This window comes from Monodon monoceros, unplaced genomic scaffold (assembly GCF_005190385.1).
Source record: "Monodon monoceros isolate NGI ecotype Baffin Bay Population unplaced genomic scaffold, NGI_Narwhal_1 Super_Scaffold_17, whole genome shotgun sequence".
Lineage (NCBI taxonomy): Eukaryota > Metazoa > Chordata > Mammalia > Artiodactyla > Monodontidae > Monodon > Monodon monoceros.
Genome location: NW_021703773.1, coordinates 21,686,899 through 21,711,931, shown reverse-complemented (window position 1 = coordinate 21,711,931; position 25,033 = coordinate 21,686,899). Strand labels below are relative to the sequence as shown.

The 25,033-nt window shown below is 38.1% G+C and overlaps 1 protein-coding gene across 2 annotated transcripts in view; it reads right to left on the bottom strand.

Annotated features, from left to right (window-relative positions):
- Positions 1–6,995: 6,995 nt before the first annotated feature.
- The window catches only part of CFAP97 (cilia and flagella associated protein 97), a 34,628-nt gene continuing 16,590 nt past the window's right edge, over positions 6,996–25,033 (bottom strand). Inside the window, exons 3-5 of one of the 2 annotated variants that reach the window (XM_029226658.1) lie at positions 18,553–18,821; positions 10,994–11,144; positions 6,996–9,650 (exon numbers count right to left, since the gene is read on the bottom strand). In XM_029226658.1, the coding sequence (XP_029082491.1) occupies positions 9,523–9,650; positions 10,994–11,144; positions 18,553–18,821 (548 nt within the window). In that variant the 3' untranslated portion in view covers positions 6,996–9,522. The remainder of the gene's footprint in view (positions 9,651–10,993; positions 11,145–18,552; positions 18,822–25,033) is intronic. The other variant, XM_029226657.1, reaches the window with a different exon arrangement.

Here is a 25,033-nt window from a genome sequence, read left to right as displayed (position 1 = left end):
ATTCAGTATGGTGCTGATGAGGTAAGGCAGCATTTTTAAGAGGTTATGGAGGGAGTGGGGAGTGGGGCAGACGGGGGACAACACATATTCACCCCCCACACCTGAGCACACGCCAAAGCAGCAAGTCAGGCACTGGAGCCAAAGTTAATGCCAGACTGACCCAGTCCCTGTCACTGAGGAGGAGTCTTAACAGAGGAAAGAAGAATGTAAATAAGTAACTGCAGTAACTCAGAGACTCCAAGTCCCACAACAGAGGGTTGGTAAGAGAGAAGAACCAGGTGATGGGTCATTGGGTGAATGTGGCAGGCCTGCAGCGAGATGCCAGAGGATTCAGAGTACACACCCTTGGGCTTCTGGAACCCAGTGGACCAGGGGAGACAGGTGGCAGCCAAGGTGGAAGGACCCCTGTGTACAAAGAATTCTCACACAGCATTCTCAATTTAGTACAAAGAAATAAAAACAGGGTAGTAGCCAGAGGCTCGGTTAGACAAAGGGAATTTTTGCCCCCAAATTTGGAAGATGGGCTCATTTGAAGCCTAATGACTAAGAGGACAGAGAACGGTAAGAATAAAGGGAATGGTAAGCATGGACACAACTGTTTTAGCTTATCCACCAGTCCTTTCATACCAGCATGTGAATACCTACACTGTGCTAGAGCCAGAGAACATACAATTCCAGTAAAACATGATGTCTGCCCTTAGGGAATTTATAGTCTGGGGGGAGGCTGAGCTTAAGGAAGGCTGAAAGGGGTCTGTGGGCGTGATGAGAAGTGAGGCTAAATAATGAGGCGCTTAGTGGGCTCTTCTGAAGAACTTCCATTTTTCTACAACAGTCTCTCGAGAGCCATTGAACTTTTAAAGCAAGGAAGTGACGCGATCAAGTTTCCGCTTCAGCACTTCAGCAGCAGCGTGGAGAAGGGATTGGGGGCAAGGAGACAGCAGTGGAGGTGAGAAACGATTACCTGGAATCAAAGCGATAACAGCAGGATGACATGAGGACCTGCAGTGGGCTTAAAAGGGGTAGAGAGTGAGCACGGGGGAAGAGGCTGGGGTTATTCCCGGGACTCAGTCACTGGTGGGAACCAGACGAACGGGTAGCACGGCCACCACCATCCTCAACCCTGGGGGGGCTAAGGGGGGGATGAGACAACGGGGCTGCTTCGTCTGACAGCTGCCCAGACCCCTCCAGGCTCGAGACTAATGCGACTCATTGGGCAGTTTCACTGTAACATCGAAGAATCCCCTCTCAAAGCAGAGTGTATTTATGATTCATAAAGGATTTCCATGCTGGCAGACCAGGTAATGCCGACCAGTGGTCTCTCTGCAAACGACTAGAAAAAGGGCTCAAACTATTTAAAAGAAAAATTTGCTTGAAGGCAGCGGGGAGCTAACAGGGCATGGGGAATTGGGGCCAAGATTTTGGGGAAGACATCCTGAGAAAAGAGTCTGGTGTTCGGGGTCCATTTCCCCAGGAGGTGGGAGGTGTCTGAAAGTCGTGGAAATATGGCTGGAAGGCTGAGAACTAGAAAGCGATTCTGAGAGCCTCTCAGGGAGGGAAGCGGGGCCTGCCCAGGGAGGGAAGCCCTGGGAGCCCTCCTGCAGCAGGAAGAGGGAACCGGAGACCCACTGGCCCTGCAGTCACTGATGCCGGCCTTCAGTCCATCTCGTCCCTTTAGCTGGATTAGGGAGATTTGGGATTGTGAGCACCCCTGCTCCCTGCCAGAAGCAAAAGTAAATGTCATCTGCAAGAAAATATCATCCAGAGCAAAGGGTCAACAAATGTTTTCTCTGAAGGACAAGGCAGTTAATATTTCAGGCTGTGGCGGTCAGATGGTCTTTGACACAGCACAGTTCTGCCCTATTGCAAAAGCAGCCCTGGGTAAGACAAATGAACCCAGCGTGGCTGGTCCATAAAACTTCATGTACAGACACTGAAATGTGAATTCCATATAATATTCACACGTCACAAAATATTCTTTTGACTTAAAAAACCATTTAAAAAGGTAGAAGCCACAAAAATGGGCTCTGGGCTGCTGAATTTGGCTAATGTGCTTTAAGTTGCTGAACCCTGATCTAGAGCTTCTAGTTTTTCCTACAATTTTTCATATAAACGAAACCAAAACCACAAATATAATTTTAAAACATCCTATAAAAATATATTCTAAAGGGCCATGGTGTAAAAAGTGGAAATCAGAAGGGCAACTCAAAAATATTCTGAACTTGAAAATAAAAATACCATGTTCTCAAAACTTGTGGGAAACAGCTAAAGCTATGCTAAGAAGAAATTTATAGCCTTTGATGCGTCTATTGGAAAAGAAGGGCTGAAAATCAGTGAACTATACATCCATTCCAAGGAGTTTAAAAAATAACAGCAAAATAAACCCAAAGAATAAAGCTGGAAGTAAATAACTAAAGTAATAGAATTAATGAAAAAAGAGACAATCAACAGTGCCAGGTGAACTGCATATTTAAGTGTGAAAGGCAAAACTTTTAGAAGATAACTGAGCAGCATTTTTTCATGTCCTCGGGTAAATGAAAATGTATAAAGCCCAACATTTTAAAAAGTACTAATCATGCAAGAAAAGACTGACAAACTGGACTAAACTAAAATTAAGAATTTCTGTTCAGAGACACCATTTATAGTGAAAAGGCAAGCCAGACTGGGAGAAAATTTTTGTAACATGACTCCACTGGGACTGATCATATCCAGAACACATAACTGCTCCTGTAACAAGAAAAAGACATCCAACCAACAGAAAAACAGGCCAAAAGCTTGAAAAGGTACCTTACAAAAGATGTCCCAGGGCTTCCCTGGTAGCGCAGTGGTTGAGAGTCCGCCTGCCGATGCAGGGGACGCGGGTTCGTGCCCCGGTCCTGGAAGATCCCACATGCCGCGGAGCGGCTGGGCCCGTGAGCCATGGCCGCTGAGCCTGCGCATCCGGAGCCTGTGCTCCGCAACAGGAGAGGCCATGGCAGTGAGAGGCCTGCGTACTGCAAAAAAAAAAAAGATATCCCAGTGGCCAATGTTCAATCTTATTAGCCAGAGTAATGCAGTTAAAAAAAAAAAAAAAAAATCACAAGATAGGGACTTCCCCAGCGGTCCAGTGGTTGACTCTGCCTTCCAATGCAGGGGGTGCGGGTTTGATCCCTGGTTGGGGAACTCAGATCCCACATGCCGAGGGGTGTGGCCAAAAATTAAAAAAAAAAAAATTACAAGATACCATTACATACACACCTAAATGGTTAAACCTTAAAAACAACCGACACTAAATATGAGTGAGGATGTGGAACTACAGGAACTAATACACTTCTGCAAGAGCATAAGCTGGTACATTCACTCTGGGAAACTCTGGCACTGTCTATCGAATATGTAGACTGCACAGCAACTCCACTCCTAAGCATAGGCCCCACCCAAATGCACGCGCAGGTCAAGGCACATCTACAGAAATCTTTGTATTGGCATTACTTGTAATAGTCAAAACCTGGAAACCACTTGAAATGTCCATCAGCCACAGACTGGATAAATGGATCGTGGTATAGTCATACATTAGAATACTACACAGAAATGAGCACCGACGAATTACAGCCACAGGCGACGATGTGGAAGAATCTCACAAATGTAAGTACATTCAGCAAAAGCACTGAGACACAAAAGAATATAATTCCATTCGTATGACATTCAAAAACAGGCAAAACCACACAATGGTGTTAAAAGTTAAGCCGGTGGTTACCTTCTGGCAGGCAGAGAGGATTGTAACAGGGAGGGATCCCCACAGGATCTCATGAGTTCGCCCCACAGGCCCACTGAATTTGGGAGAAGGTGGTGAAAATCACAGCCCAAGAGGTGCAGACAAATGACTCGAGAGAAGTGGTCAATAAATTGATTCCAGACAGCACTGGACAAGACACAGAGAGGCTTGCCAGCCTATTTATCTGCTCCATGAAGACTTGTTAGAAAAGTAAAAATGCTGAAGAAGCCCACGTTTGAACTGGGAAAACTCATGGAGCTTCAAGGTGAAGGGAGCAATTCTGGACAAGCTTGGGGATGAGGGAGGTGAAAGAGCTGGTGGAGATGAACCACCAGTCCAAGAATCTGTTTAAAACTCAGATTCTGGGGCTTCCCTGGTGGCGCAGTGGTTGAGAATCTGCCTGCCAATGCAGGGTACACAGGTTCGAGCCCTGGTCTGGGAAGATCCCACATGCCGCAGAGCAACTGGCCCCGTGAGCCACAGCTACTGAACCTGCGCGTCTGGAGCCTGTGCTCTGCAACAAGAGACGCCGCGACAGTGAGAGGCCCGCGCACCGCAATGAAGAGTGGCCCCTGCTCTCCGCAACTAGAGAAAGCCCTCGCACAGAAATTAAGACCCAACACAGCCAGCATAAATAAATAAGTAAATAAATTTATTAAAAAAAAAACTCAGACTCTGAATGGTTGACAAATAAAAAATCTCATTTGTGAAAAAGAAGTTGCGGGGGGGCAGATCTTGTGAGTTCTTGGCAATATTCTAACTCTTGATCTGGTTAGTGGTGACCCAGGGGTTTGCTCTGTGACAACATGAGTTGTACATTTGTTTTGTGCCCCTTTCTGTATTTCTGTAATACTTAAACAGCTATCAACAAAATCTATGGAATGTCATTTTCTTGTGGATATTCACCTCAAAGACCATATTCCTCTCACATTCCCCGAAATATAATTTAAAATGAAATCTTCTCAAATTAACAGTAGAATTAGGTTTTTCTAGTTTGTATACCTAACTACATGGGAAGCAGATATATTTGCTTAATTTGGGATATTTTCTTCATGAAACATAAAGATTCTCATAATGAAATAAAGAAACCAAAGCATACTCAAAACTTGGAGATCAGCTATAATCCCCAAATATATGAAATAAATGTAACGTGATTTTTGGTGAAGACTATCTTGGTAATATACATAACTCTAAGAATTTCAAACCTTAATTTTTAATCATTTTTTTCGTGACTAGCCAAATTCTTTTACTATAATAGTGGATACAAAATTAGGTTCATAGGAAAAAACCCCGTGTCTCATTAAATTATAGTAAAATAATGACATGTTACCTTGTAAATTTTACTTTGTAAAGCAGTAAAACCTTAAAAATATCTAGAACAAACAGTGCAATTTACCTGAACTTACAAACTGGATTCTGAAATAGAGACACAGAACATTAAGATTGTATTATGGTGGCTCCAGAAATATCTCTAAGTGGACTAAAAAACAGTCACCAGAATTTTAGAACCGAACAAAATTTTCTGCTATAATGTAATCTTATTTGCTATAAGCATCCTTTAACTTCCTAGTTGAGAGCTCAAATACACTACAGCAGAACTACTACTCAGTGATTTACTCCAAAGGCATTGTTATTTAACCCTCATCAAAAAAATTCCTAATGTTTTAGCAGCAACTTTTAAAAAGAGTATTTCTTATCATTCATAATACATATATTACATATGAAATGTTGATGTGAACTTTTTAAAAAACACTGCTTCAAGCTATAAAAGAGTGTCTGTTGTTGCATCATAACAATTTTACAGGACAAATTAGATGATGTGGTTTGAAGAGATGAGGATCAAGAATGTAATTTCTTTTTTAAAATTTATTTTATTTTTGGCTGCGTTGGGTCTTCGTTACTGTGCGTGGGCTTTCTCTAGCTGATGTAAGCGGGGGCTACTCTTCGTTGTGGTGCGCGAGCTTCTCATTGCGGTGGCTTCTCTCGTTGCGGAGCACGGGCTCTAGGCACGTGGGCTTCAGTAGTTGTGGCACGTGGGCTCAGCAGTTGTGGCTCGCGGGCTCTAGAACGCAGGCTCAGTAGTTGTGGCGCACGGGCTTAGCTGCTGCGCAGCATGTGGGATATTCCTGGACCAGGGCTCAAACCCGTGTCTCCTGCACTGGCAGGTGGATTTGTAACCACTGCACCACCAGGAAAGCCCAAGAATGTAATTTTAAGCAAACGCTTTGCCACATAAATGTCATAGTTTCAAAGATATAAATATTAATATCCTCTTTCCAATTTCATTCTCGCTAATTCTTAGTCATGTAAGGCACATAAAAGTTATTATTCTAATTTTTAAAATGGAAATAAGAGAGTGCATTTGAGAGACAGACATAGGATCAAAACTCAGTTATCTTTCATTCTTTTCTTTGTTTCTTCACTGTGCCAAGCTAGTTCTTCATCCCTAAAACACATTACAGTGGACTGGAAAATTAAAAAAGGATGTTGATTTTTAATTTTCTTATTACCTTTATTCATAGAAATAAAGTATTCATGAGCATTAAGCACATTTTCTAGGATGGTTTACAATCATTTGTAGGTTTAGACTTTGGCATTTAAGATATTAAACATTTTATGAATTAAATTATTAAAACAGAATAACTTAAACTTGTGTCTCCAGCTTCATACTGGTCATAATCCTTTTCACACTGTGCAGTACTTGAATTTGAAGATGAGAAGGACACAATCATGTCCATCCCAATGACCTCTTTTTAAAGTTATCTAGGTATCCATTTTGGACATTTAGGTTAACAAGCTGAAAACAACTGCATTACACTACATTTATAAGCAAACAAGAAAAATTTTATTCGGAGTAGTAGCTAAGAAAGCAGCTTTTTATGGAGATTGAAAAAAGGAAGTAGGGGAAGTATGAGGTAATTGTTATCCCTTAGAAAATAACTTTAATAGTTCAAAATCTTTCATAGGTCTTCCCTGGTAGCGCAGTGGTTGAGAGTCCGCCTGCCGATGCAGGGGACACAGGTTCGTGCCCCGGTCCGGGAGGATCCCACATGCCGCGGAGCGACTGGCCCCGTGAGCCATGGCCGCTGAGCCTGCGCGTCCGGAGCCTGTGCTCCGCAACGGGAGAGGCCACAACAGTGAGAGGCCCACGTACTGCAAAAAAAAAAAAAAAAAATCTTTCATAGAATCTTATTAAAAAGGATGTAACATCAGTTTAACATTTGAAAGATATGAAAATAACTCTCAATAAGAACCTTGCCTAGTAATTGTAGACCTTGGATTAGTATAATTTCTAGTTGCACGTGTAAATCTTCAAAATATATATCTTAGGTTCAAGTGAACCAAATGTAAAGTAGTGCTAGAGGATCCTTCACTTTTTTTATGTTCTTGAAAATGAAAATAGTATACTTATGATTCCTTCATAAAAATACCCCTTAAACCATGACATCTTAGAAGTACCTTGACTTATATCAGAGAATATCACATTTTTCAACTCCTGTCCCTCTATTTATACTTATCATATAAACGAATCATGACAACAGAATTGTAAATTCCACTTTGAAAAGATGAATATTGTTGCTCTTCCTGACTTTTACTTCAAGTTGAACCCCTGTTATCAGAAATACTTAGATGAACCTCCCCTGTTAACGTAGTAAAAACTAAAGGCATTATATTAGTATCTAAAATCAAAATACAAAGAAAAAAAAATTTAATGATCAAAAATAAAAGTACAGCCTTATCTATAAAATTATAATTGTATCCTGACATAGGGTAGCAAAGACCATACAAAATGTATTCAGAGACTAATGCTATTACATAAAAGGTTTCATACCTTTTTTTCTCTAACAACTTAAAAATCAATTTAACAAAATTGGCTAACTCACTATTGAGCAGATATTCGAATGCTGAATTTTAAATTCAACATTATCATATCGCTCCTTAAAGACAGGTTGTTATACAAACATTAAAAGTGCAATAAGTTAAAAAACAAAACAAAAACCTTGGTTTAGTATAGCTAAAATTTATATATAAAGCAGAGCACTAAGTGATGGAAAAATCTGTTCACCAGAACAGAATATCAAATAACAGCGAAGGAACATTATAAGCTCAAAGGAAGCAGCAGAAAAATCTCACAATCAGGTTGTGTTCACACAAATTTTTTAACCCCATTCTTCCCACGTTTCACAGGCCCTATCCGAAACAAAATCTATCAATACAAACTAAGACCAAGAAATTCTGAATTGATGTTCAGTAAAATGCAGTTTGGCTTACTGCCAAAGGCATTAAGAAAAGTAAGTTCGGCGTGCACGCTACAGAGCTTGAGTTAACCCAGAAAAACAAAAAACAAATCCTGCTGTGGTTACAGATAAAAAATTCACACTAAGAAAAAGAAAGATTTAGCATTTAATATAGAAACTTTCCAATACATTTTAAGGTATACAGAAAAGGCCAGTAATGAAAACAGTGATAATTAGGACAGCAGAAGCAACATGACCTAGATATACTTTGTTGTATAATATAAGAGCCTTTAGAGATTGACAGAAAAATATTCTAATTTTAAAGGTCAACTATATTACACCCTACTCGCCATTACTAATTCTATTTAAGGTTATTAGGACTTTAAAAGTGGGACTGATAAAAATGATACTTCCAGGATTCAACACAAATGCCCAAACCAAAACAAAGCAAGAAAGTTAGCTGACATTTAAAGTAGCCTCAACAAACGTGATTTTTTTCCCCTTTATCATTCACATTTTTAGTTTTCTTTTTCAGCCCTTAAAAACACTAGCTGGAATTTCTATAGCTGCGAGACAATGCATTTCTTTCTTTTCTTCTCACTTAAAACAATAAACTCTAAGTATAACACAACTCATTAACAGCATCACTTAAAACACTGTCCTGACACAACTCAGGATCTGCTTCTTGGCTCTTCAAACTGGTGGTGCTACTTTGCTGATTCAATAGATACTTGCTTTTGCTTATGATGATCTGGTCCTTGGACAAACTATTCACAATGTAGTAGCTCTAAAGAAACCTAATTTCTCAGAATCATTAACTACTTTCCCTGAATATATAAAAACATGAAAGAGGAGCTTCTAAGTTGAGCTTTCTAATACTCACAGTTTGAAATGGTTCAGAATGGTTGATAACGTGTTTGAGATCTAACTCAGTTCCCTTCTACGGAAGTAGTAGGCACCTCTGGTGAATCACAAGGATTGCCCCAGTTCAAGCTTCACTCAATCTGCTCATCAAATCTAAATCAGCTCCACCAATGAAAACAAATTTCAAGATTTGTTTCATAATAACTATCTTACAATTAGGTTATAAGTCACACTGCCCAAGTTCTGAAGCAAAGAGAAAACAAAGTCAGGAGCTATGCTCATGGTATAAAGCTTACAAGAAATGAAAAAAAACAACAAACAAGAACTATATAGCTAACATCTTGGGTCCAACATTCAGCGATACTATCACAACTGTTTTGTCAGTCTGACAGCTGAACCAATTTCTATGTTGAGAAAATACACCGGCATACTACCATTTCTCTGTAAAATATATACAAGTCTCCTATAAACTCCTCCTCACAGGAAACACTGATTTTATATTAAATTGTCTTTTTCAAAACAATTTTGCATCAAATTACAATAAATTACAAGTCACTGTTGTACACCTTAAATTGCTTAAAGAAGTATTTAGATGTTTATACAGAGAATGATAGTAATATACAAAAGCACTTCAATAAGAATTTGATGATCAATGTTTAAAGTAAAAAGTTTTTATAACCAAGCTGTACGGACATTAGGGGGCTTAGGTCTTAGCAACAGGCCACTGGATGTGTCAAAAGCTGATTGCTCACTCTTACAACTGAGACCACTGGTAGCACTGGATGTCCTGGAAGCTCCTCCTGAAAATATATAAAGAATAAGAAATGATTTGAATTATTTAAACTAAATCATCATCTAATAAACTTCTTCTCCTATCTTGAAGCCCAGAATAAAATTGTCTTCCCTATCTCACAGGTGTTTTTAAGTCTAATGTGATTCTCAACCAGGAATGTACTTCTGAATTCCCCATGGAACTTAAAAATATAATAACAAACATGCCCAAACGCTGTATTAGGGCATTTTGATTCAATAGATTTGGAGTGGGAATAAATGTTTTTAAAAGCTTCTCAAAGAATTCAAGTGGGAAAAAAATCTCTATGTATAACCATTTATACATTTATTCAACAAATAATTTACTGCTTTCAAGGCATAATACTAAGTATGAGTAATTGGAATAAGACCGTTTCTTAGTCATGAACTCTGCCAAGGAAATGATGCTTGAAGGATGAGTAAATGGAATTACTAGTCATTTGAGTGTTTAAGATTACAAGCGGTTCCAACTTTCTCTTAGGATTAGCTTCTACAGACTTTATAGTTTTTTTTTTTTTTTTTGCAGTACGCGGGCCTCTCACTGCTGTGGCCTCTCCCGTTGCGGAGCACAGGCTCCGGATGCGCAGGCTCAGCGGCCATGGCTCACGGGCCCAGCCGCTCCGCGGCATGTGGGATCTTCCCAGACCGGGGCACGAACCCGTGTCCCCTGCATCGGCAGGCAGACTCTCAACCACTGCGCCACCAGGGAAGCCCCAGACTTTATAGTTTTGAACACGTACATGAACTAACAGCACAGACTTCTGTAAGGAAAAAAGGTCTGGCCTTTCCATGCGTCACACACCCTAGCACTCAGTGGTCACTCCCACCTGCGTTCTCCGGGACACACTACCGGCCAGGCATGTAACGGATCATATATTAAGTATTAAGAGGGATTAATCTGATGACTACAGATTTGCTAATTCTTCTTTTAGTTACCAATGAGGAAGAAAAAGCACATATTAGGGCTGGAAGATACTACTAAAAATTCTCAACTGGCTAAAGAGAATGTTACAGCGACTTTAAATAGCATATCTGTTCATTTCTTCCTTAAATAAACATATTGAAAGTAAAAGTCTCTCCTCCATTATCTAAGAGATAACTGGTATTTTCAATTGTTTTTTCTCCTGGTTTCCTTCCTATGCTGCCATTATACACTGTAAATGAAACCTGAAATTAATGAAGTAACACAAATAAAACAAAGCATGACAGTGAAAAACAACAGACAGCATTCCAGAAGTCAGCATTTTAAAACTCTATCATAAGAACCGAAGTTATATGTTTTTAAAAGGACAAAAGACACGAACAAGTACAAAATAATTTTGAGTATGCTTACTTAACGGGCTGTACTGGCCAAGAGTGGACCTCACTCGTCTGGAGGTCGGGGATGAGCTGAGATAACCCATGTTGCGGTGATAGTCTGTCAGCTGTTCTGAGCGTTTCATACCAACTGTTGGTTTCACAGCTTCAAGCCGTTTCAATAAAGCCTTCATTTAAAGACAACCCATTTAAAAGCCAACGTTAGAAAAATAGCAATAGTTTTTTAAAAAGGCGAATACTTTCTAGAACCTGAAATTCACAAAATGAAGTAGAAAAGACTTTAAGTCACTGTGAAAAAATATTTCAAATAATGTACTTTCAGGAAAATCTAAGGGTTTTCACCTATCCTATGGCTAACCAAAACCGCCATGATTTTAACAACCAACTATAGGCACATCTCTCTTCCTTGTCGGGTTACAGTCTTAGAAAAGGTGCTGTAAGCTGAAATACATTAAACCTGATTTTCTCATAGAAATGACATAATGGGAGCAATAATGCTAAGAGCCCAGTGTTCAACCCTAGAAATGACTGTGAACATATCTAAGCTACTATTATAAGTTCTATCTATATATGCACACAGAGCAGTGACTGTCAACCTGTTTACTTTCCAGTGGTGCCTCAGGGCTCCTAGGACGTTGAGGAAAGGCCAATGGGCCGGCCTCTCAGGTTTCCCACTCCTAATTTCTATGGGCCCAACTATGCTTTATGTATTGTCTGTTTTATATATTGAAGATTCTGCATAAAATTGTTTGGAAAAAAAAAGTTTTTGCTCTTAAGAAGTTTGAAATCAACTACTACAGAACATAAAGCTTTTTAAAGATTGTATAAACCAACTAGCCATGGCAAGACAGTATCCAGTAGCGTGGTATGTGCAGTAATACGATTTTGTAACAGAGGCTAATGTGTAATGTCCCTAATTTTATTCATAATCCTTCCTTCACAAATCAGAAGGTGAAAGAGTTTCTTTTGTTTGATTTTCACAGGCTTCGGTGAGAAAGGAATGTTTAAGTAGACCAAATGGATGGGGGAATTGATCCATGGTTGTGTTTTATTATTTTCTTTATTGACTTAAACTTCCTCTGTAGCAAGTTGATCTTTATTTGAAAAGAGAATGCTGTCCTGCACTAAGATTCACATTATAAAGTTAGCCTCATGAGTTTAGTCATAGGACAAGTTTTCTCTGGACAATCTTTTTTCCTTCTCCCTCAACTTAGTTTTTTCTTTGTATTGTGGTATAATCCACATAAGATTTACCATTCTAACCATTTTTAAGCCTACAGTTCACCACCACCAACTGTCTCCAGAACTTGTTCTCAACTGTTATCAGCCCCCTCCCGCCCTGCTATTCTGAGGCTCCATTATCAGTGTGTTCCTGCGCGATTCCAGAGAAGCCAGAATATTGAGCGAAGAGCTATCGAGGAAAGGAGAGCAAGGGTTGTAGAATGAAAGGAGCTTGCAGACGAACGGCAGAGGCGCAGGACACAGGAAGAAGCAGCCGGACCCACCCAGAGGACTCAGCCTGCCAGCTCATCTTCCTGCATGAAACGGCCTTCTTCAGTTCTGAGCCTTCAAAAGCTAGAAAAGAGTCAACTCCTCAGTGAAGTCTTACACAGTTAGAGTAACGGTTCTCTTTGCTGAGTTCAGAGTCAGGATTTATCTGTGGTTCCACCTGACTATAAAGTCTACGGTCTTTCCATAATAACATGCTGTCTTTCTCTCTTTGTAGACAGAGAACCTGTACAATTTAGGTGCCAAGACCTACCAACTAATATATCTCCTCCACCTGCAGTTTATAACTGAGTAAGAAACTTGCTGGGTATCACATCATCAATGTATTTTACTGGGTAGAGAACCATTCGCTGTTTTATCTGATTATCCTATTAACTACCCATTGAGCTGTGCACGGTGGAATGGACAGCACAGAAAACTTGGTATTTTCAGTTACCTACCAATTTTGTTTTCTTGCTGGTAGAAGTCTCAATGTTTTTTAGATAAACTGCTAATTCCCTAAATTTATTCATTTGGTTGTATGTATATTTTTTTTTTACAAACTTTAAGAAAATTGCAGTGCTTATTTATCAGATATAAAACATATAAAGTAATGTGATCAAAATCAATTTGGAAATAAGTTAACAATAAGGCAAAAAGTAAACCCGTTCTGTAATGCTGATATGTCACTTATCAAGTTTACATGCAGAAACCTGGGGAAATAAGAGAGCAATGATTTGGTTCAGCTCTCCAAATCACACGGAACCGTGCCATGTATCTGTGTGCGATATGAACACAACAAGCTCAGCAAAAGCTAAAGGAATGATTTCAGATACAAACAGCTCTTACTTGTAGAAACAATATATTGATAAAAATATGAAGGATTACAGTAGAAACCCTAAAATCAAAAGTATATACATTTCAATCTAGTCATCAATTTACAACTCCTGAGTAAGACTTAAAAATGATAGGTCAAAATACTGTAACACTTGTAATTGAGTGATAAAAAAAATATAAGTTTTCTAGTCAGAAAGACCTGGATTTAAACCTTTGCTCTGCCATTGATTGTGTGACCTTGGTCAAACGACTTAATAGTGATATTAACAATGAAATAATACTCAAAGAGTCAGTTTAGGGTACTAAATGAGATAATGCATTTAAAATGCTCAGAACAGTGGCTGGCATATAGTAAGGACTTATTAAATATTAATTGCTATCCTTAATACTGCTTTGATTATTTTCTAGTTGTTTGACACACTCTAGCATTATCTTCATAGCTAAGTTATATATTAAATGACAGGGCAGTATTTTATATTTTTTCTTATATCCATTCCAGTTTCTTACATAGCTCATAGCAGACATTAAACAAATATCTGTTTAATGGATTGAAAAATGTAAGAATGGTTACTTATATTCCCATTTATGGTTTACAAAATCTTAGAACTGCTACTCAAATCAGATTCTAATAATGAATTCGAACAGTTTGTTCAAATATCTCTGTTGTATCTAGGAAGTATCGTTCTTTTTCAAAAGAAAATTAACCCAGCCTGAATCCTGTCTTCTGAGGTGGAAAGGTTAAAACAAATGAGTGGACAAACAGTGAGTTAATGATTTCTGCAGTTGCCGGCAGAGAAGAGTTGCTTTATTGTTTCTAAAGTGAAAAAGCAAAGACCCCGAAGGACATTAAAGAGTAACAAGTGTCCTACAGTCTGGGACAATCACGACTGTTCTACATATTTGTCTATAGCTGGAGTTGTATTCAGTTATCATTAGCTTGCTTTCGTCTATGGAAGGAGATAACAGACAATAAGCAGAGGAGGAAAACCAAAGTGAGTGAACTGTAAATTATTTCAAGACCTTGGAACAAAGGTACTGACTAATCCACAGATAACACTCATACTTGGTATGAGATTTGCTATAAAACTTCATCTTTGTGACAACATATCACTCTCTAATAGTTTTCACATCTATCTAACATTACCTCCCTAAACCAGCAGACAAAGAACAGAAGAGGGAGGAAGAATTTTATTGCTCATCTAATGTTTTTAAGACTGGTTTGAATTTTATAAATTTACATTGGGTTGACCAAAAAGTTCGTTCGGGTTTTTCTGTAAGATGTTACAAGAGCCCGAACAAATTTTTTGGCCAACCCCATACATGCGTTACTTTTACTTTAAAAATAATATTTTAACACAGTAACTCATGAGTGGAAAGATTATGGTTTACTTTATTCAATTACTCCTCTCCCCACCCCCTTTTCACAGCTCAGGAAACTGACATACATACATTTAAGAGCATGAAATAGCCTCATTATTTTTAGGGTAAGGTGAAACTATGAAGTATCCTCACTGACCCCTTCTCCTTCCGCTAAGGTTATTCTTGCACTCTTTCATAAAAACAGAATTCATATTATGTCCAAATGAATATAAAGAGACATGGTTTAACAAGAATATTTCAAAATTCATGAATTAAAAAATTTGTTTCCTTTTGAAATAATGAAGTTCTAATATAATTGAGTCTGTATGTAGCAAGCACGCCCTCTACTGGATAGAGGGCTCTCCTTTTCTACCTCTTCTGCACAGCACTACTTTGTCTCAAGTCTAACAGCCTCTGGATTACTAAGGAACTAATTTGAGAGTACTGGAACAGAACTGCTTTAGTCATCATGCCTGTTAGCCATCTGAACTGGCCTCTATCACTGGAGATGGAGCAAATGAAGGATTATAAATCATGAAAATTATAAAGTAATGGACCCTGCGTGTGCAGTACACCTGACACAAAAGTGCTGTATGAGCATGTCTGTACCCATGCATGTGTGTTTTGACTACGAACAGTTTAGCGAACAGGTTAAAAAGTATATCATCTCACCCTGAGGAACTATTAGAGCCAATGTGGCTCTAAATAAGGATTTGGTAGGTGGCTGCTTATATAATAAATACACAAAAAGTGATGGTTTACAAAAGTAACCAATTAGAAAACGTAATGAAAACTTTCATGGCAATAGCATAAAAATATACAGTTTTAAAAAAAACTATAAAACCTTACTAAGGTAGAGTATAAGAAGGCTGGAGTAAATGGAAAGACATACCATATTTCTAGATAGGAAGGTAATATTTTAAGAGTGCCAAACACTCTGCAATTAAAATGTAAAGTCAACACAATTACAACAAAAATTTAATAAAAAAACTTTTTATAAAGAAAAAAATCAGTTAGTATGAAGAATAAATGCAAAGGAATAGCCAAGAAAAAAATTTTAAAGGTATAGAATTAGTTTTATTTTGGTATAGACGGTGAAGAGTTAAGCATAAATCTGGAAGATTACTTTTCCTTACAATAACGTAACAATATTTTATAATAAATTATGTTTATTTTCCTGTTTAGCTTTAAGCTACTTTTTCCACTTCTTATGAATTAAGCTTTTGTTTCAGAGCTGCACTGCCCAAAGCCACAAGCCATATGTAGCTACAGAGCATTTAAAATGTGGCTAGTCCAAATTGAGATGTGCTCTAAGTATAAAATATACAACAGATTTCAAAGACTTAGTACCAAAAAAAGGTAAAATATCAATTTTTTATATTGATTACATGTTAAAAAGAAATATTTTTTATTTAGTCAGTTAAAATATTATAGCACAATAATTTCACCTGTTTCTTTGACCTTTCTAACGTGGCTACTAGAAAAATTTAAATTATACATGTGGTTCACATTATATTCTACTGTCCTAGAGTATAACAAATAAGACCTTACTATGAAATGGAGAAAAATATTGCTCACATATACATATTACTAAGCATACAAAGTAAAAAGAATAAAATAGTGGTAATTTTCCACTGTTTATTAAAACAGCTGAGATGTACAACTGATATGGGGGATGATAAAAGCTGTAAACAGAAGCTGCTTAACAGTCTTCATCCTGTTCATACTAGTAAAGCCTCTAGACAGTATGGCTTCAGCTTCTCAAAAGTAAACCCAAGTTCCTCAAAAAGATAAGCACAGAATTACCATATGACCCAGCAATTCCACTCTTAGGTATGCACCCAAAGGAACTGAAAGCAGGGACCTGAACAGATACTTGTAGTCAGTGTTCCCGTGAAGCATTACTCACAGTAGCCAAAATGTGGAAACAACCCAAGTGTCCACCATCAGATGAATGGGGAATCAAAGTGCGGCACATACATATATGGAATATTATTCAGCCACAAAGAGGAATGAAGTTCTGATACAGGATACAACATGGATAAACCTCAAAAACATGCTAAGGGAAATAAGCCAGACACAAAATGACAAATATTCCATTATTCCACTTATATGAAATATCTAGAATAGGCAGATTTATAGACAGAAGGTAGATTAGAGGTTACCAAGGGCTGAGGAGAAGGGAGAACGGAGTGTTATTGTTTGGTACAGAGTTTCTGTATGGAGTGATCAAAAAAGTTTTGGAAATAAGTAGTAGTGATGGTTGCCCAACATTGTGAATGTAATTAATGCCACTGAATCAATCACTTAAAAACAAAATGGCAAATTTTATGTTACATATATTTTACTACAACTTATGAATTGTACACTTTAAATGAGTATGGTATGTGAATTATATCTCAAAAAAGCTGTTAAAAAAAAAGCAACCCCAAAGCTAGGTAACCGGGACATGATTCTGCCACCTGCTAGCTGTTTAACCTTGAGGAAGTCCCTGCGCCCTACTTAGTGTCTCATTTTCTCCTCCACAACAACAGTAAGTGTGTCTTTAGGTTGCTACAAGGATTAAATGACCTAAAATTGTAAAACAGTATGCACTATGCAACTGCTTGTTAAATAAACAAAACAAGACTCCAGAGCCATGTGGGAGAGTGAAAATAAGGTATAACCAGATGTTCGTGACACACACTAATTCCAAATTTTCTTAAATCATGAATGAATCTTGAAACTGCCAGAGTGACGTGCAGGAAGTTATCACGTAGCTCACTACCCACCAACCTCACTTCAACTTGTTTTGCTGTTACCTACTTCCTGCCACATTCAGGGTGACTCTCCTAAAGGGCCCAAGAGTACTATTGTTGTAAATATACCAACCCAGCTCGCCAACTCCTGGTGCTAGTGATGGTAACAAAGAAATTCACAGGAGTTGTTACTCTTGCAAGTTCAGGTTAAGTACATAGTCAAACAGAACTGTACTGATGACGAAACATAATGAGGATGAATTTTGCTAATTATTCTAGTAATTTTAGTAATAGCTTTACCAATTATTTTAGCTCTGAATGTATGTGCTCATTAAGGGTCTAATTTTAGTTTAAGATGCTACGTGGGTTTAAAATCTTGGCTTAGCCACTTCCTTACCAGGTCCTTGTCCATGGATTAATTATTTAACCCTTTTAGGTCTCAATTATTCCATTTGTAAGATGTGGATAAAAATAAAGTACCTACCTGAAAGAATTATTGTCAGGATTCAATACGCTAATATTTAGAAGACACTTAGAACAATGCCCAGCATTAAAGAGCTCAATAAATATCATCAATTACTATGAACTGCGTTTTATAAAGAAAATGATATGCTATGAATAAATAGTTTTTAATGTGAAGATTTTCAACAGTTTCCATATATATTCCTTAGGACATCAAAGCGTACTTATATGGTTTTTAACAATCAATGTCTTTCATACATTCAAGCAGCAGGGCAACAAATTTGACCTCTCTGAGAATGTATTTATTATTTAAAATAAATGATATTTAAATTATTTTAGCTTTCGAGGATAAAATGAAGTGAAATAGATTTAGCTCTCCAGAAGAGATATGTATCTCACCCTTGGACACCATTTCCTGTACTACTATAGTGATTCCACAGATATAGTCAAATAAATAATGGAGCTTTCAGTATTTTCATTTAATATTCCCTTAAAATATAGTTTCCTGGATAAAAAAGCATACATTGTACCTTCCAGGCTCATAGCTCATCATGTATTTCAGGCCATACGTATCTATTCCTACTTTTATATAAGTTAGAAAATTTCACTGTATTGGGTTTCCTGAAAGTTGGACTAACAAATCAGTACAAATGCATTTTCTTTGATGACTAAAAAAATCTCAGTTACTTACCAAATTTTCTCTTTCAATCCTTTGTTGTTCCCTCTGTCTGTTGAGAGCACTATGATATAACTTAGGTGGAGGACCAGTCGATCTTCTTGGAATCGTACTTTTGCTTCCTGGTTTTTCAGCCTGTCTCGACAGTTCTTTCAAAAGCCTCTGATTTTCCCGATCAATCTGTCTCACCTCCTCTCTTGTGAAAGAGTAGTTTTTCCTAGGTGCTACTGAAGGCTGATCAAAGTGATGTTTTTGTGGTCCCTTTTTATCTAATTGCAGAAAAGCTACAGAAGTGAGCAAAAAAAGGGAAAATGGCTAAACAAAGTAGCACAGAAATATGATGGTATATGCTTTAGCTCCTATAAATGGAAACTACATTAAGTCATGAAAAGGGATGTATGAAATAATGCCAGTGACATCCAGACTACAATTGGGTAGAAAAAAATTCAGAGGCAGCTTAGAGTTTTCTGCTCGTTGGGTTCTTTGGGAATAAAATGCTAACATAAAACCATGAAAATATTTTAATGAGAAATGTTCATGGCACTGGTTGTACACTGCTGGTATAATTTATGGAAAATGCCTTTGTCACATTCGTTTTATGTTCTCCTAAGGCAGTTTAAAAGTTAGAAACCTCTGGTGGAGTGCACTGACGCAATACTTAGTTGAGATGGTTGTTATTGGTTGGAGGGTATACTTCAAAAAATAAAATGTCCTCAGCAATGCAAACAATGGCCAGAAAATGGCAAAAGCAAACCCAGAATATTCTGAAACCTTCAACTTAACCTGAAAATATTTTACTACACAAGATTTATGACCTTAATATTGGCATTAAAACAAATACTTGTATAAAAGTCAAACTTTTATTCCTGACTAAACAAAAGCCAAATAAATACATTATATAAAAGGAGTTTTTAACAAATAAAAATATTTTCCATACTATGATTATCAAATGAAACTTTTATCAACATGCTAAATTCTTAAATTTTCATTATTATAACAATATTCAGTAAGTCACAATTATTACTAAACATTTGTCAGAAGTTTCTAAAAATATTAAGCTGGCTCAGTGTTTCGGCTTAAGTCTGTGCTAAAAATGAATACGTTATATCAGATTAACAGAATGATACATTTGTTTTAACAATATTTTTTTAGAGTAACCATTATTTGTTTTTATTAGAGTGTAGCTTTATGTAAACTCTTTTACTTCCTTAGTATTTTATACTGTTAAAAGCACAGTGCTGTAAGGCAAAGAGGCATTTTAAACTCCGTTTAAAAATGTGACTGGTGCAAAAAAGTTAAATCCTTTGAGCAAAGTCACAAAAACTGTAAATCTACCTCCCAAAGCTTAAACTGAACACTATCAAAGATTATAGAAACTTAAAAAAAAAATGATTAACAGTGGCTTCCTGAAAGGAAAACTTAGGAAATTAGTGGTTGGTAATTTGTTGAAAACCATACCACACTAATGACAAAACCTGAATAGGAACGCATTTAGAAAGATATATATGGGGTTCAAGATGGCGGAGCAGAAGGATGTGCGCTCACTCCCTCTTGCGAGAGCACCGGAATCACAACTGACTGCTGAACAGTCATCGACAGGAAGACACTGGAACTCAACAAAAAAGATACCCCACATCCAAAGACAAAGGAGAAGTTGCAATGAGACAGAAGGAGGGCTGCAATCACAATCAAATCAAATCCCATAACCGCTGGGTGGGTGACTCACAAACTGGAGAACACTTATACCACAGAAGTCCACCCACTGGCGTGAAGGTTCTGAGCCCCACGTCAGGCTTCCCAATCTGGGGGATCTGGCAATAGGAGGAGGAATTCCCAGAGAATCAGACATGGAAGGCTAGCGGGATTTGATTGCAGGACTTCAACAGGACTGGGGGAAACAGAGACTCCACTCTTGGAGGGCACACACAAAGTAGTGTGCACATCGGGACCCATGAGGAAGGAGCAGTGACCCCACTACAGACTGAGCCAGACCTAACTGCTAGTGTTGGAGGGTCTCCCGCAGAGGCGGGGGGTGGCTGTGGCTCACCGTGAGGACAAGGACACTGGCAGCAGAAGTTCTGGGAAGTACTCCTTGGCGTGAGCCCTCGCAGAGTCCAACATTAGACCCACCAAAGAGCACATAGGCTCCAGTGCTGGGTCGCCTCAGGCCAAACAACCAACAGAGAGGGAACCCAGCCTCACCCATCAGCAGACAAACAGATTAAAGTTTTACTGAGCTCTGCCCACCAGAGCAACACCCAGCTCTACCCACCACCAGTCCCTCCCATCAGGAAACTTGCACAAGCCTCTTAGATAGACTCATCCACCAGAGGGCAGACAGCAGAAGCAAGAAGAACTACAATCCTGCAGCCTGTGGAACGAAAACTACTTCACAGAAAGATAGACAAGATGAAAAGGCAGAGGGCTATGTACGAGATGAAGGAACAAGAGAAAATCCCAGAAAATCAACTAAATAAAGTCACGATAGGCAACTTTCCAGAAAAAGGATTCAGAATAATGATAGTGAAGATGACCCAGGACCTCAGAAAAAGAATGGAGGCAAAGATCAAGATGCAATAAATGTTTAACAAAGACCTAGAAGAATTAAAGAACAAACACCTAGAAGAATTAAAGAACGAACAAACAGAGATGAACAATGCAATAACTGAAATGAAAAATACACTAGAAGGAATCAATAGCAGAATAACTGAGGCAGAAGAACGGATAAGTGACCTGGAAGACAGAATGGTGGAAATCACTGCTGTGGAACAGAATAGAGAAAAAACGAATTAAAAGAAATGAAGACAGCCTTAGAGACCTCTGGGACAACATTAAACGCACCAACGTTCTCACTAGAGGGGTCCCAGAGGGAGAAGAGACAGAGAAAGGACCTGAGAAAATATTTGAAGAGATTATAGTCAAAAATTTCCCTAACATGGGAAAGGAAATAGCCACCCAAGTCCGGGGAGCGCAGAGAGTCCCAGGCAGGATAAACCCAAGGAGAAACATGCCGAGACACACAGTAAGCAAACTGACAAAAATTAAAGACAAAGAAAAATTATTAAAAGCAACAAGGGAAAAATGACAAATAACATACAAGGGAATCCCCATAAGGTTAACAGCTGATTTCTCAGCAGAAACTCTACAAGCCAGAAGGGAGTGGCATGATATTGGGAGATTGGGATAGACATGTATACACTGATGTGTATAAAGTGGATGACTAATAAGAACCTGCTGTATAAAAAATATATAAAATAAAAAGATATATTTGTACTATATATAATTGAAGTATCTTCTTCCAAGAAATATCCATTTTGTAGAATTTAATAAGGTTTCTTGATTAATTTAGCCATTTATGAGAGGCTTTAAAATTAAATTCTAGAGGGAATTAAAAGTAAGCTATTTTCCTAATATCATTTAAAAAAAGTTTTAAAAATAAAAGAAGGCAATAGCTAAAAAATAAAATAAAACAAGAATTTCAGTCTAATTCATTTAAAAAGATACCATTCTAACTCTCCTTGATGGAGAAGTATATGTTGGATGTTATTTACTGACACCAGGTATCACTAGCATATTTTTGTAAAGTGGCTGCTGTGTGCTTCAGTACATGGCAACCTCCAATATATAATCCATTGTCTTTCCAATTAAGATCTAAAAAAAGTTAACTTGAATAAACTTTCAGGGATACAAACATATTTATATAAATATGTACATATTTAAAGTCACACATTTAAGAAATATTGCTTTTTCCTAATTTTCTTTAATGAAACAATTTTGCTCAAACTCTTTACAGTATTTCAATATGTCCATCATAGCTAGAGCCACTTCTTGACTCATCTAACTACTGGAAGTACCAGCTTAACTTGCACCTAAGATAATTGAGATACGACAGCATTTAAACATTTTATGTGTAATGTTATTAATGGAAAATTTATCCCAAGCCATATTAAGTCCTTATTCACATAATATTAGTTCTTAAAAAAAAACCATCCTGTAGGCATATTCATGATCCCTATTTAAAAAAAATCAATGATATTTGCTTTTTAAAATGATTTTTAAAGGTTTAAAAAAAATCCAACTCTTATAATTGATAGGTAACAATTCAAGGAATAATAACTAAGTTTACTAAACTTCTTTTTCTTCTTTATGAACACCTTGTCAGATAAGAACTTCTGTGACATTCTTCCGGTCTCCTTCCTTTGCATCTCGGCAGGCCTGTGATGGCGTGGACCAACACAATATAGCCCAAGGCTCAGCAAAAACAGAGACAGACACAGGCCACCCGCCCCTTGTTGGCTGGCCCAGGGGCCCAAGCACAAGGATTCCAGCATCCTGGAAGTATCAATGGTTTATTTTACCACAATAATAAGACAGGATAGAAAGAGATGAACTAAAAAAAGGAATTGGAGGAGCTTCCCTAATGGTGCAGTGGTTAAGAATCTTCCTGCCAATGGAGGGGACATGGGTTCGAGCCCTGGTCCAGGAAGATCCCACATGCCATGGAGCAACTAAGCCTGTGCGCCACAACTACTGAGCCCGCGCTCTACAGCCTGCGAGCCACAACTACTGAAGCCTGCGAGCCACAACTACTGAAGCCCGTGTGCCTAGAGCCTGTGCTCCGCAACAAGAGAAGCCACCGCAATGAGAAGCCCACGCACCACAACAAAGAGTAGCCCCTGCTCGCCACAACTAGAGAAAGCCCGCACGTAGCAACAAAGACCCAACGCAGCCAAAAATAGCTACATAAATTAATTAATTAATTTTAAAAGATGGAATTGGTCACTTTTCAAGCAAAATTTAGAGAGAATATAAGAGTCAGGACTTTTGGGATTCAAAAGTATTACTACTTCAGCTTCCTAGTCTCTCCCAGCAGAAGATTTTCAAAGTACTCGAGCTATAACCAAGGAACCACGCCCGAGGAGCCACAGCCGCACCTGGACTTGATTTAAACCCTGGATCTCCAGGTTGGAGAGATATTTGGAAAGGGGGAACATTTTTGCACTGGGGAGGAATGTAAATCAGTGTATGGCCAGAGGCTGGACTGAAGAGGTTTTGAAACATGTCCATGTTATTTGACACTCCTCCCATTAAGAAGGAGGGTCTGTGCCCTGGGAAGGTTTATAACCATTTAAACCAATAGAACAGGGAAGAAATGATGCTATGTGACTTCCGAGGCTAGGTCATAAAAGGTGATGAGGTTTGTGCCTTGTTTTCTGGAACACTGTCCTTGGAGCCCTGAGCCAGCTGCGCTGAGGCTGCGGTATGTGAAGAAGCCAGGCCACGGGGAGAGGCCACCCGTGGGGTCCTCCACTCAGCAGTCCTGGTCTTCAAGTCACCCCAAGCCCAGATATCTGACGTGTGAGTAAACCAGCACTCAGATGATTCCAGACCCCCAGCTGTCAAGTCACTCCTGCCTTTGAGTCTCTCCATAACCTAAATGTTGGGGTAATTTGTTATGTAGCAACAGAAACCGATATTTCATCACTTAAAAAATTTTTTGTGTGATAGACAAACAAAATACCCATGGCCAAGAGCAGTCTACAAGCAGGTAGCTTATGCTTTTTTTTTTTTTTTTTGGTCTAACCCATTTCTTCCACAGTGATTATGGCTTTATCAATTCGATCATCTAGTTCTGCTTTGCTTTTATTATACATTTTAAATCAGTGGCTATTAAATCTTTTTAGTATATTTGGTCAGTTTATTAGTGTGAAACACTCTTCTTTGTCCCTTTCAGTAATTTCCACATCCTGAATTCTATTTTGTGCACTACTAAGATTGATATTTCTATTTTCTCCTTGTTACCTGTTTGGCACATCAAAGCTCATTCCTCCTGTACTATTTTAAATATCTTTGCAGGTTTGATTTGATTAAAAAATTTTAACCCCCTCTGATATTATCTTCTGATAAAACCATTTACTTATATTGTTTGATCTCTTTTCTCACAATTTTATTTCTTTAAAAAATGCTTTTTTGGTTATTTCTTTTTTCCCCTTTTTTCCCCCTTTTGGAAGACTATGATAAATTTTTTTTCTCTAATTGACTACAAATGCTATATTCTAATTCCATTCTTCTAGAAGAGAAGTTCTTAAACTTCTTGGTCTCAGGACCCTTTCATTACATCTAAAGATTATTGGGGACCCCAAAGAATGTTTATGTGGATTACATCAATATTTATCATGTTAGAAATTAAAAGGAAAAATATTTAAAGATATTTATTAATTCGTCTGAAAATAACAATAAACCAGTAATATGTGAACATCACATTTTTATAAAAAAGGTTAGTGAGAAGAGTAGCAGAGTTGAACATTTCTGCAAATATTTTAATGCCTGCCTTAATAGAAGACAGCTGGATTCTCATATCTGCTTCTGCACTCACTCTGTTGTGCTGTCATTGTCATGTAGCCCCTGGAAAACTCCACACGTGACAGGAGAGAGTGAAAAGCAAATCATGCCTTCGCTTTACGAGTGAAAATAGTTCTGTCCTTGCAGATCCTCT